Consider the following 14,022-nt stretch of genomic DNA (forward strand, 5'->3'; position numbering starts at 1 on the left):
TCCTCCGGGTGACTGTCTGTGAGGAGTGTGGTGTGTTCTCCCTGTGTCTGCGTGGGTTTCCTCCGGGTGACTGTCTGTGATGAGGTGTGTTCTCTCTGTGTCTGTGTGGGTTTCCTCCGGTTGACTGACTGTGAGGAGTGGGGTGTGTTCTCCCTGTGTCTGCGTGGGTTTCCTCCCACACTCCAAAATCACACGTTGGTAGGTGGATTGGCAACTCTAAAGTGTCCATAGGTGTGAGTGAATGTGTGTGTGTTGCCCTGTGAAGGACTGGCGCCCCCTCCAGGGTGTATTCCCGCATGCGCCCAATGATTCCAGGTAGACTCTGGACCCACCGTGACCCTGAACTGGATAAGGGTTACAGACAATGAATGAATGAATGAATCTCATATCAAATATAAATGGGTTTATATTTCAGTGCAGAAACCTTTATTTTATGACCTACACTGTGCACTACGCAGTGTGGAGGGAGATATTTGAGTTACGCAGTGTTGTCGCTGCAGCTTGGTATGGCGTGTGCTGCCTTCACATGCCGTTCTGTTAGTAAGAACCATTGTAGTATGTTAATATCCTGTATACTACCCTCCTTGACTCCCACTTTTAAGGTTAGTACATAGTATATAGTGTTAGTGTGTAGGACACAGTTGGGATGCAGCCTCAGGTTTTTGATGAGGCCCAAATTGTGGCTGCTATAGATGCTCCTCCTACAGTAAGTGGTAAAATTGTGATCGTATCAGCGGTAGTTTTGTTTGTTACGCTACAGTTTGTGTGTGTTTGTATTGGGCACAACTCACTTATGTTTATGAGGAACAGCAACAAAGAGAATCTGAATAAATATGTGGAAAAATAGAAAAAACATGACTCACTTTAGACCCTTTATTGTCTGTGGTGTGAACCTTTCTCTTGAATAAAATCAACTTCAGTGGAAATGCCTACATTTTAATAATGCATTAAAGACACTGTACTGCCACGTTTTTACAAGACGGTACTGATCCTGTCATACGTGCCCTGCTACAGGAAAGGGAGATTAAGTCTCTCTCAGCTGAGATCGAGAGACTGAGGAACCCACAGGGGTTGGAGTTCTCCTCCTCGGGTCTGGACGAGCTCAGAGATGAGAACTCCAGGCTGAAGTACCGCCTCAACATCCTGAAGAGGGTGAGCATCTACTTTCTGAGGATATTTCCAGTCAGACTCGGTGTATTTTCATGGGGAATGTTCTGTTGGGAACCCCTAATGGCCGAAGCACGTGAGAGGATAAGCATCTCGTTGTGTTTCTGAAGTTAATGAGTCTGAAACAAAGTGGTTATTTTGCTTTAATTGTGGCCTTTGACACGGGAGCATTGTTGCCTTCCAGAACCTACAAGAGGAGCGAAGCCACAGCAGCAAGGGCATGATCAACATTAACCAGCGACTCCAGGACATTTTTGGGAACGCCATCAGTGTGGCGTACCCGGACCTGGAGGACCCGCCTCTCGCTGTCACTCCCAACCAGCAGGCCAAGTTTGGAGATTACCAGTGCAACAGCGCCATGGCAATGGCTCAGGTCAGTCGTCCACTCCAGCATCACAGAGGAGGAGTGTTATTGTATTAATTACCTGTTTTGTAGCTCTCTGTGGGGAAACTGAAATGAAATATACGTTATTAGCTTGTAATCTGAAAAGTGCATTTGTGAATAAAAAGTGATTGAACAGACTGTTTTATTGACAGAATACATTCAGATATGTAGGGGACAGTGGGACAAAATTGAACAACAGGGCGGCACAATGGTGCAGCAGGTAGTGTCTCTGTCACACAGCTCCGGGTTCAACGTTCAAGTTCCTCTCCGGGTGACTGTCTGTGAGGAGTGTGGTGTGTTCTCCCAGACAGTCACCCAGAGGAAACCCACGCGGACACAGGGAGAACTCACCACACTCCTCACAAACAGTCACCCGGAGGAAACCCACGCAGACACAGGCAGAACTCACCACACTCCTCACAGACAGTCACCCGGAGGAAACCCACGCAGACACAGGGAGAACACACCACGCTCCTCACAGACAGTCACCTGGAGGAAACCCACGCGGACACAGGGAGAACACACCACGCTCCTCACAGACAGTCACCCGGAGGAAACCCACGCGGACACAGGGAGAACACACCACGCTCCTCACAGACAGTCACCCGGAGGAAACCCACGCGGACACAGGGAGAACACACCACGCTCCTCACAGACAGTCACCCGGAGGAAACCCACGCGGACACAGGGAGAACACACCACGCTCCTCACAGACAGTCACCCGGAGGAAACCCACGCGGACACAGGGAGATCACACCACGCTCCTCACAGACAGTCACCCGGAGGAAACCCATGCGGACACAGGGAGAACACACCACGCTCCTCACAGACAGTCACCCGGAGGAAACCCACGCGGACACAGGAAGAACACACCACGCTCCTCACAGACAGTCACCCTGAGGAAACCCACGCGGACACAGGGAGAACACACCACGCTCCTCACAGACAGTCACCCGGAGGAAACCCACGCAGACACAGGGAGAACACCACGCTCCTCACAGACAGTCACCCGGAGGAAACCCACGCAGACACAGGGAGAACACCACGCTCCTCACAGACAGTCACCCGGAGCGGGAATCGAACCCACAACCTCCAGGCCCCTGGAGCTGTGTGACTGCGACACCTACCTGCTGCAGCACCGTGCCGCCCTATATTAATTGTATTAATTTAAATACGTTTCATATATATTAATTAGTTTGAAGGTTTTTATTTTACTGTATGTTTTAAGCATTTACAAGAAATGACAAAGATTTCACTAAACAGTTGCTTACACTGTAAACAAAAGTAACATACAAGGATTTGACTTTGCTCCTTTTCTGTATTGTTTTTCAGATGATGAAGGCTAAGGGACAGAAGGTGAACCCCAGGGAGATCGCTGAGAAGATTGTCCACAACATTCCCGACAACGAGTTAATCGAGAGAACAGAAATTGCCGGCCCAGGTTTGTGATTTTCTGTAAATATGACGTACCTGGGGTTAAAAGGGTTAACCCTTCGTTCCTCTCGGAGCGGTGCACTGCTGACTGTTCGTTTGATCCACTGCAGGATTCATTAATGTTCATCTCAAGAAGATGTATGTGTCAAAGCTTCTCACAAACCTGCTTCTCAACGGAGTGCAGCCCCCGCCGTTAGAGAAGAAGAAGAAGGTTTGAGGATGTTTCCTTTCGACTAAAGCACTCTCTTAAATCGGTTATGGATTATTTTAAACGTAACTCCGCTTCCTCTGTTTCAGGTGGTTATTGACTTCTCCTCTCCAAACATTGCAAAGGAGATGCATGTGGGCCACCTGCGATCCACCATCATCGGGGACAGCATGTGTCGCCTCTTTGAGTTTCTTGGCCATGACGTCTTAAGGTCAGTGGATAGTGAGATGATCCTCGTTGAAGTATCTTCCAAAGAGTGTAAAACACTGATAGCCCTTTTCCACTGAAAGAATTCTTGGAAGTTTGGTGCTCTCCAGAAAGTGGGCTTTGCCGTGTCACTGAACTCTGACCCGGAGATAAACAGAGTCATGGTTAATCCACTGTTTACAATGGGTTCAGTGCTGTATGATACACGTGTGTAAAGCAGCACTTAACACAGCCACAGAAGCATCCACACACAGAGCACATTCCTGTTTTATTTCTTTTTATTTATTTATTTATTTATATAATATGCTGTGGATGATCTCGTCCAGCTCCACTGTGCAGCACAGCTTTATTTGAGGCTCTGTGCTCTTTCTGGAGCTCCACATGCCCGTGGACACTGTTACGATTCCCTGCATTGTAAATGCATCCCCAGCACTTCTCAACTTCTCTCTTAAGGTCACTCAGACCTGTCAGTGTGGTTTAGACACACCTCTCAGAGTAATTAAACACTGAGGGCAACTGTTTTAGACAACAGATGTTGTGTCATTGAGACCTGTCCCCATTAAAACCCGTCCCCAGAGCAGTCGGGACACCTGCGTAGCCACGTCGTAGAGTCAAAGCCCGTACATTACCGGGATGTGGAGCCTTTTGAGTGCTGCGGCGCGATCCTGCTTTTGCTGTTAATGATTACCGAGCGTGAGCGCACGCGTTCAGAGCAGAACACAGCAAGGACGTCTCATTTCAGTGCAACAAAGCCATTGAAATGTGAAATGTAGTTCTTTTTAATGTGTTTACTTGCCTCAGTTTGGAATTTTTCCACGAATTAAAGCTCTGTTTGTGGAATGTCTTTTACGTCATGTCCTTTACACATCAACACAACCACAGCATTAATATTGGGACTGTGGTGTGTTGTAAAATAGGGTCTGTTGTAAAGGACTGGCCTTGAGTGTTTGCGGTAGTGTTGCTCAGACACTCGTCTCCTGCTCTAAGGAGGCCTTTAGTGCTCAAATGTTTTGAACTCTGTGCTTTCCACTGAAGCCGTTTGTGTTGAACTCCATTAGGCTGAACCATGTGGGCGACTGGGGGACACAGTTTGGTATGCTGATTGCTCACTTGCAGGACAAGTTCCCCGATTATCTGAGCGTTTCCCCACCCATTGGAGACCTCCAGGCTTTTTACAAGGTAAGTCCCCCTTGTTCGTTTACACTTTCACGATGTTGTTTTTTATTAGTGAAGTCCATGCATCCTCTACTTCACTCTTAAAAATAAAGGTGCTACAAAGGGTTGAAGGACCAATGACATTGAGAACTATTTCTGCTAATAACATATACAATTGGTAGATACAGGGGCTGGACAATGAAGGTGAAACACCTGGTTTTAGACCACAGTAATGTATTAGTGTGGTGTAGTGCCTCCTTTTGCGGCCGATACAGCGTCAGTTGGTCTTGGGAATGACGTACACAAGTCCTGCACAGTGGTCAGAGGGATTTGAAGCCATTCTTCTTGCAGGATAGTGGCCAGGTCTCTACGTGATGCTGGTGGAGGAAAACGTTTCCTGACTCGCTCCTCCAAAACACCCCAAAGTGGCTCAATAATATTTAGATCTGGTGACTGTGCAGGCCATGGGAGATGTTCAACTTCACTTTCATGTTCATCAAACCAGTCTTTCACCAGTCTCGCTGTGTGTGTTGGTGTGTTGTCGTCCTGATACACGGCACCGCCTTCAGGACACAGTGTTTGAACCATTGGATGCACATGGTCTTACTGGTGCAGTGTGGAGTTAATGAAGATTGTCCACCAGGCTGCTCCAGTTTAGCCCTGACACCTCCCACACTACAATGACAGGTGTGTTTCACTTTCACTGTCCAACCCCTGTAGCTTTACATCAAGTTTCTGTAAATCTTCACAAGGTTCTTCTCTCTCACATCTCTTTAACAAACATCTTTTCTCGTTTCAAGTAAAATGTACAGATAAAACAATAATATTAATTTTAAAAAGGTAAATAAACTCCCTAATGACTTTTGTAGTTGCAGTTGACGTTACTGCTTTTCCATAACCAGCGATCTGATTGGCTCTTATTGCTTAAGGGGCGGGACTTCACCCGTCAAAAGGTCCATGTTCATCTTTATGAGAATTTCAAGCCGTAATCGTTCCCTTCTCATTAAAGTTTCTGGCTTTAACTCGCACCACACCGTCGTCCTGAAAGTGTCCCAAAAGAGCTTTTATCACGTCCCTTCGGCTGTTTTTACAGGCCCCAGGACAGCGCCCTCTGGAGCCCGGACCCTGGCTGCGGTCTTGTCTGGTCCTGACCCCCGTTTTATGGCATCGCTCAAAGAATATTTTATAGCACTTTAGTTTTTAAGGGTGTTCTTCTTGGGGATGATAATTGACTTTAGTTTGAGGTATATTTCCCAAAGCCAGAATGTTCAGGTGTTAAACAAAACGTCCACGAAAAAGGGCTGTAGATGTCATGAATTGATTTTAGCAGTGGATTGGATAACTGTTGCCTGTATGTTTCACTCTCAGGAATCAAAGAAGCGCTTTGATGAAGATGAGGCGTTTAAGAAGAGGGCCTATCAGTGTGTGGTCAGGCTTCAGAGCAAGGAGCCAGACTTCATCAAGGCCTGGAACCTCATCTGTGACGTGTCCAGAAAGGGTATGCATGGTTCACACCATTTAAACTAGGCTTCACCCCTGCGAGTTTCAGGTTCTGCATCTTTGTTTTGATCTAAAAATTTGGATCTTACCTAGAAGCGCCACTAGGGGTCAGTGTGGCTTTGTGGCTGAGATCATAACCCAGACCCTTGCTTGATATCACGCTGATATCTGTTCCGATTCCAAACCTTGGACTGGGTTTAGCTGAAGTCTTCTCTTAATACCGAGAGATCCTTGGTGACATGTTTGAATGCATCTGCCTGTTCCTTAAATACATCACAGGATACACAAATACTGCATGTATAATGGTGTTTATTACGTTATAGTCAACCATTCTCAAGGGTTTGAGTTGGACGGGGTGTGACAGGGTTCAGCAGCTTTCAAATCCGTTTTATGTAAATCTTCAGTGCGTTATGGTTGAAGATAATTGTGGAGGGATGACAAATTGCAGCTTGCAACCTCGATGAACTGAACACTGCAGGGTTCCAGTCTTATTCTAAGCAGCAGTAAAAGCCACGTTAGCTCGGCTACCTTCATGTTTCCCTCGATAAATGTGCTCTCGTCCACACGGTCAAGCTGCGAAGGCGTGTGGAGCACGTTCACACATTTTTCCACATTGGTTCTTTATGGCTATCATGGGCATACAGACTTTGCTGTGGACTTCAGCGCTAGAGCTTTTTGAATTCCTATCGCCTGAGGCTCAGCAGCTTACAAGCAACAACAGTAACTAATGTGTCCTCACTGCTTCTTTAGCAGGGGGTGTGCCCTCTCTACTTACATTAAGCTGATGCATGTTAGAGGAAGGAGTGTATTTAGGAAAGTTCTGGGGACGTGCTTCTTATTGCCTTCTCAGTGCAACTGCAGTTCATATTTACTGACAACAGGGGGCGCATATTATGGTTCAGATAATGTATTGTAAGAATAATGCAGCATATTAAAACAATTATTGATATTATATACTGATGTTGATAACACAGTCCATTCGGCTCCACTGACCATACAGGGGCACTTTGTGGTTCAGTAATTACAGGCTGTGGTCCACCTATTGCTATGCATACTTTGTAAGCCACCCTTCACCCCCACAGAGCAGGTGTGATGTGGTGGTGGATCATTCTCAGCGCTGCAGTGACACTGACGTGGTGGTGGTGTGTTAGTGTGTGTTGTGCTGGTGTAGAGTGGATCAGACACAGCAGTGCTGCTGGAGTTTGAAGTGGTCAGTGGAGCTGAGAGAATGGACAGCGACTGTGGGTACAAGGAGGTGGTCGTTTATACAACATGTTAACATTACACCTTACCCATTCATTGTCTGTAAACCTTGTCCAGTTCAGGGCGGCGGTGGGTCCGGAGCCTACCCGGAATCACAGGGCGGGAACACACCCTGAAGGGGGCGCTTGTACTTCACAGGACGAGACACACTCATACATTCACTCACCCACGCAGACACAGGGAGAAAACACCACACTCCTCCAAGACAGTCACCCGGAGGAAACCCATGCAGACGCAGGGAGAACACACCACACTCCTCACAGACAGTCACCCGGAGGAAACCCATGCAGACGCAGGGAGAACACACCACACTCCTCACAGACAGTCACCCGGAGGAAACCCACGCAGACACAGGGAGAACACACCACACTCCTCACAGACAGGGGCTAAGACCCTGCTGCGCCACTGTTCCTCCTAGTGTTTATATTTATTAAACCAAGAAATACATAAATAAATGTGAATTCAAAACAGACAACTCTGACCTTGTTTGACATTGACATATGAACATTTATTTAAAAAGTATTTAAGGTGCTGTTTACATTCAAGCACATTGGTGTTGTACAGTGCAGTCGTCTGTAACCTCGTGCTGTAGAACCTCCAGTTTAGCTCACGCTTGTGCAGACGGGAGCACTTATCTTAAGAGAAGGACCTGAGGTCGGTTGGATGGGCTGAATGGCCCTGTTTCAAGTGCGTGTAGGAAGCCCGTCTAACCTTCAAAACGTTGATCAGTTTCGTTTAAAGCTGAACACACGGTACCTCACTTTGAATCAGTCGGCCCTCCCTTTAATTCCACATCACTTTAAAGTTATAGACTGAGACCTTCTCCGGCTAATCCCTCTCCCTCAGTCCTGCGCTTTAGCCTCCGTGTTTAATAGAGACCTTTCTGAGAAGCAAATCTATTCCCACCCGCGCTGCAGTTTTAGCTTCTGAACTCTGAAGGGCACGGGCGCCCCAAGGCACCGCCACTAACCGCCTCGTCTGCCTTCCTCTTCCTCATCGCTCCTCCACATCGAGCACCTCACGCTTCAGCCCCGTGTTTATCTCGAAATGACGAGCCCAGGGTGGCTCTGCACCCTCTTTGCCTTAATAGCCCCACCCCCTCGTGTGGAGACGCCTCTAATGAAGGTCAGTCAGGGAGAGTGTGTTTGTGTGAAGCTGTTCCTGCTGAACGTGTCGGATCTTTGGGATTTTTATTTTTATTTTTGCTAACTCCAGGCATTTGCTTAGTTTGATTTCCCTTAGGTGTGGATCCTGTAATTAAACACACACACACACACACACACACACACACACACACTCATGTTCTCTCTCTGTCTTTCTATCGCTCTCTCTCACTCTCTCTCTCTCTCTCTCTCTCACACTCGCTTCTTTTTCTTTCTTTTTCTCACTCACTTTCTCTTTCCATCTCTCTGTCCTTCTGTTTCTTTCTCTTTCATCTCTCCTTCTCTCACTCTCTCACTTCTCTCTCTCCTTTTCTGCTTAATTCTCCATTATCCTATTAAGTCTTCCACTCTCTCACCTCACTGCTTCTCTGTCTCTGTCTGTCTCGCTCTGTCTCTGTCTGTCTCTCTCTCTCTCTGTCTCTGTTTCTCGCTCTCTCGCTGTCTCTCGCTCTGTCTCTCTCCTTCTCTGTCTGTCTGTGTCCCTCTCTCTCTCTCTGTCTGTCTGTCTGTTTCTCTCTTTCTGTCTCTGTCTCTCTCTCTCTCTCCCTCTCTGTCTGTCTGTGTCCCTCTCTGTTTCTTTGTCTCTCTCTGTCTGTCTCTCTCTCTGTCTCTGTTTCTCTCTTTCACTCTGTCTCTGTCTCTCTCTTTTTCTGTCTCTGTCTCTCCCTCGCTCTCTCTCTCTCTCTCTGTCTCTCTCTCTCGCTGTCTCTCTCTCTCTGTCTCTCTCTTTCTGTCTCTGTCTCTCTTTTTCTCTCTGTCTCGCGCTCTCGCTCTCGCTCTCTCTCTCTCTCTCTCGCTGTCTCTGGGTCAGTAGGGAGAGGGTGGGGTTGTGAGGGGTGTGTGTGGAGTGTTACTGTTGTCTCTCAGGCAAAGATATGCTGTTGCGTATTTATCAGCGAGGGGGCGCTGTGCCGCTCAGTGATTTTTAATTTCTCAGGTTCTGAAAATGTTTTAAAATCTTGGGGTGAACTGGTTTAAATTGGTCGCTGTCCGATTAAAAACATGTATCTCGCAAAAATTCACTTCTTACAGCAGCAGCATTGAACAGGTGATGGGGGGAAAACAGTAACACCATAAAACTATAGAGTCCAGACCTAAAAAACATACAGAGGCACAAACATATAAACCCCTACAACCTGCACAGAGACCACCATCATCTTCATCTTCTTCATCTTCTTTTCCGCTTTCCTTTCCACGGTCTCGAGCACAGAGCTCAGGGGATTTCAGTTACTGCTCATGATTCTTCACATTGTTGGGATAAAAATGACTGGTCCCTTCATCGTGAAAAGTTCACAGTGTGAAGGACAGCTGCGGCGTTTAAATGATGTAGGAAACTAATGGAGGTGCATGGTGTTAATTGGACAGCGACAGTTTGTTGTGGGATTACATTTTTCAGTGCATTTCACTCTCTCTCTCTCTCTCTCTCTCTCTCTCTCTCTCTTTCTGTCTTTCTTTCTTTATTTTTTCTCTTTCTTTATTTTTTCTTTCTGTCTTTCTTTTTCTTTTTTCTTTCTCTTTCTTTCTTTCTTTCTTTTTTCTATCTATTTCTTTTTCTTTCTTTTTTCTTTCTTTTTTTCTTTCTTTCTATTTTCTATCTCTTTCTTTTTCTTTCTTTCTTTCTTTCTTTTCTTTTTTTTCTTTCTTTCTTTTTTCTATCTCTTTCTTTATTTCTTTTTTTTTCTTTCTTTCTTTCTTTCTATTTTCTATCTCTTTCTGTCTTTCTGTCTTCCTTCCTTCCTTCGTGACAGAATTCCAGAAGGTGTATGACTGCCTGGGAATCCGTATCGTGGAGCGAGGGGAGTCCTACTACCAGGACCTGATGAAGGAGGTGGTGAAGGAGTTTGAGGAGAAAGGTGAGCGAGGCCGGTTGGAGGCTGTGTTCAATCAAAGCCTTTTCCAAAACTGAATGCCACACGTCTTTTAACTGTTTTTTGGAGCATTAGCCACAGCTTTTCTAATTAAACAATCAAAGATGCCTCTTCAGTCACTCGTTAAACAAAGAGAAACCGTTGTGAATGTGTTTTGACGTTTAATAGATGTGTCTCGATTCCACACATTCCCTCAAATCACGGTCTGATGTCATGCGTCAATCAAACTCGTTAACCCTTTTAATAACAGCGGCTATGTTTGTGTGGATGGTGGGCATTACAGGGAGTTTCAGTTTCTGGCCACTAGGGGGCAGGGATGTCTCAGCGTGCTCATTTAACACTCACTCGTCATTACTTTTCTCCTTTTCTTCTGTCTCGTATCCTCTTCATTCTCTCACTTTCTACCATCTCTTTTTTTCCTTCCATCACTCTCTCTCTCTCTCTCTCTCTCTCTCTCTCTCAGGGCTGGTGGAGTTGGATGAGGGGAGGAAGATAGTGTTTGCTCCAGGTCAGTCCATCCCCCTGACAGTGGTGAAGTCAGATGGGGGTTTCACCTACGACACGTCAGACCTGGCAGCCCTGCGGCAGCGGCTTTTTGAGGAGAAGGCTGATATCATCATCTATGTGACAGACAGCGGCCAGGTGTGTGTGTGTGTGTGTGTGTGTGTGTGCATTTACGCATGCAGCAGTTTTGGATGTTACGTATCTATGGAAGAGCTGGAGAGAAAGTCAATTCGTGCCACACAGCTCTCACCTCTGCAGCAAGGCAAACCTGTGTGTGTGTGTGTGTGTGTGTGTGTGTGTGTTTTCTACTTCTCAGTGCATCAAATATTAACACAGGCCAGGCCAGTTCTCTGGTATGCACCAGTCCTCCTCACTGCATCAGCTTCATACATTAGTATCATTGTGCTCTGAGAACAGGTCGAATGCCTGGCTGCAGACGTTTTCCAGCTTCCGGAACCCAAATCACACTCATTACAATGAAGTTAAGACCAAATACAGTGGGGCTTAAACATTTCTGAAAGCCTTTTCTCACACAGGTCCTTCAGGTAGATACAGGGAACTCAGAAACACATATGAGGTTTGGTCCTTTAATATTTCAGCAAAATGGTCTGATATTACAGCTCTGTGAATGCCAGAAGAACGTGACTCCCCTGTGCAGCAGTAACCGCAGCTAAGTGTTTCTGCACCAGGAAGAGTTCAGGCAGCTTCCTCTGTAGAGAACAGCTTCGACTCGGTCACGTTCCTAACCCTCAGACGGCAGGTCCTTCCACAGCAGTCAGGTCACGGATAAATGTCCTGACGTTGTCGTGTACGATTCATTGTTCTATCGATAAGTGGGAGCTGTCCTCGTCCAGATGCAGCAACACAGGCCTAAACCAAGCCATGACGCTACCACCACCATGTTTCACAGATTGGATAAGGCTCTTATGCTGGAAGTCTATATTCTACTTATTCTAGTGCAAACTGTTGTTTAGCCGTCTCCTGGTGGTGGATTAGATGTATTACTGGGCGATATGAGCACAAATCAATATCACGATTAATTGTACATTTTACCCTGATTACGATTAATGAACGATAGTTTTGTGTTTGTATTTTTGACCCTCGTAGTTCAGGGACGAGGCTTGTGCTGTGAATATGCTCCAGTGTGAAAGCTGGGATAGATTCTCTAATGTCGCTGGGAGCTCGTTCCTCTCGTTTTTCTGAGCACTGTTTATATTTGGTGTGTGATTGTGCTCTTGGTATCTTATTAATTAAAGTCAAACAAAACACAGACGCTGAGCTTTTCTTTGGTACGAGCGGCTCGAGTTGCTCGGATGGCCTCGTTGTTTAGGTTCTCCTCCATGTGCCACTTTCATATAGAGACTGCGTTGTGTGCCTGTGGGGATCATAACCAATAAACATTCACTTGTTAAAAGGACGATATCAAATTGTGCAGAGGAACAGACTGCGGCGACCGAAATGTTCAGCCTCTGGAAAGTTGGAGTGATTTTAGGGCTTTTGTTACAATATCAGCACCAATTTATTTAATTCTTCCAGCGTTGATTAACATATAATACACTTCTTAGTTGTCAAAGCGAGACTGGATTTTGTTTTAGTCATAGTTTAAATGCAATATATTTAAAATATTAATTCGTCGTATAAACAAAAAAAGAAAAAAAAAGACTAATATTCATTAATTAATTAATTCATTCATTATCTGTAACCCTTATACAGTTCAGGGGTCCAGAGTCTACCTGGAATCATTGGGCGCAAGGCGGGAATACACCCTGGAGGGGGCGCCAGTCCTTCACAGGGCAACACACACATTCACTCACACCTACGGACACTTTTGAGTCTCCAATCCACCTACCAACCTGTGTTTTTGGAGTGTGGGAGGAAACCGGAGCACCTTGAGGAAGACGCAGACACAGGGAGAACACAACACACTCCTCACAGACAGTCACCCGGAGGAAACCCACGCAGACACAGGGAGAACACACCACACTCCTCACAGACAGTCACCCGGAGGAAACCCACGCAGACACAGGGAGAATACACCACACTCCTCACAGACAGTCACCCGGAGGAAACCCACGCAGACACAGGGAGAACGCACCACACTCCTCACAGACAGTCACCCGGAGGAAACCCACGCAGACACAGGGAGAACGCACCACACTCCTCACAGACAGTCACCCGGAGGAAACCCACGCAGACACAGGGAGAACACACGATGGCTTTATGCTGATGTTTGCAGATACCCCTCATATGACAGGTATCAGTGTCTGTTCACAGCTGTGAATGAATACAAACATATTCTCTTTCTCAGTTCTGAATGACTGCGTTTCCTAGACTCTCATAAAGAGCAGAAACTTTCAGTCTTAAATAGTTGAAATTGTCTAAATAGTTTTTTTGACTGTAGCCTGAAGTGCTGTCAAAGATGTGAGCAGGTGGTGACTGTCAGCTCTGTGAAGACTGGCAGTTTAGTATTTGACACCATTAAGTTCTCAAAAGGAGCCGTTTTCATTACATACAAGCCATCTGTTCCTTACAGTATTAAACAAGGCAGTACACATTAGCGACGCACCAAAATCAAACTTCTCGGCTGAAATGCGAGGACGCACTGGGCTGTAAACCAAAAAATGCTCACGTAAAATAAACTCAATAACACTATGACGGTACACAGACCACACGTGCTACACAACCCCAGTCCGTAGAGAACTGCCGGTCACCTTCAACGCTGAAATCCGAGTTGAGTTGCGCACGTTGTTACTGCTGTTTTTTCAGTCTTCGTCGCTTCAGAAACTGAGGCTACAGATGGTGACGGTGTGATATCAAAGATTTCTTATTTTCTACTTCTGTGTTGTGTTCTGTTTGACTTCAGGGATGTGTTTCTCTGAATGTTTGAATCAAGCATCTGTGCCAATCAGCGTAGGGTTGCAAAACAAGTGTGTGTGTGTGTGTGTGTGTACTGTATTTCTAATCAAATGCCAGGACTCAGACATCCATAGTCAACTGGAGGATCACAAAATGCCTTCTAAACAGTCTTTAACTCCTGTTTATCCTGTTCCTCAGCGCTCAGGACCCCCACAGAGCAGGTGTGATGTGGTGGTGGGTCATTCTCAGCGCTGCAGTGACACTGACGTGGTGGTGGTGTGTTAGTGTGTGTTGTGCTGGTGTAGAGTGGAT

The 14,022-nt window shown here is 46.2% G+C and overlaps 1 protein-coding gene across 2 annotated transcripts in view; it reads left to right on the plus strand.

The window, feature by feature from the left end:
* Positions 1 to 14,022, plus strand: part of rars1 (arginyl-tRNA synthetase 1) — a 33,936-nt gene that overhangs the window by 1,865 nt on the left and 18,049 nt on the right. For both annotated transcript variants that reach the window (XR_010795524.1, XM_066646458.1), the window contains exons 2-10: positions 1,015 to 1,152; positions 1,352 to 1,540; positions 2,885 to 2,993; positions 3,097 to 3,197; positions 3,284 to 3,405; positions 4,460 to 4,580; positions 5,925 to 6,054; positions 10,231 to 10,335; positions 10,814 to 10,992. Coding sequence is in view for 1 of the 2 variants with exons in the window: in XM_066646458.1 (XP_066502555.1) it covers positions 1,015 to 1,152; positions 1,352 to 1,540; positions 2,885 to 2,993; positions 3,097 to 3,197; positions 3,284 to 3,405; positions 4,460 to 4,580; positions 5,925 to 6,054; positions 10,231 to 10,335; positions 10,814 to 10,992 (1,194 nt within the window). In the remaining variant the exon portion in view is untranslated. The remainder of the gene's footprint in view (positions 1 to 1,014; positions 1,153 to 1,351; positions 1,541 to 2,884; positions 2,994 to 3,096; positions 3,198 to 3,283; positions 3,406 to 4,459; positions 4,581 to 5,924; positions 6,055 to 10,230; positions 10,336 to 10,813; positions 10,993 to 14,022) is intronic.

This window comes from Hoplias malabaricus, chromosome 15 (genome assembly GCF_029633855.1).
Source record: "Hoplias malabaricus isolate fHopMal1 chromosome 15, fHopMal1.hap1, whole genome shotgun sequence".
In the NCBI taxonomy this organism is placed as follows: domain Eukaryota; kingdom Metazoa; phylum Chordata; class Actinopteri; order Characiformes; family Erythrinidae; genus Hoplias; species Hoplias malabaricus.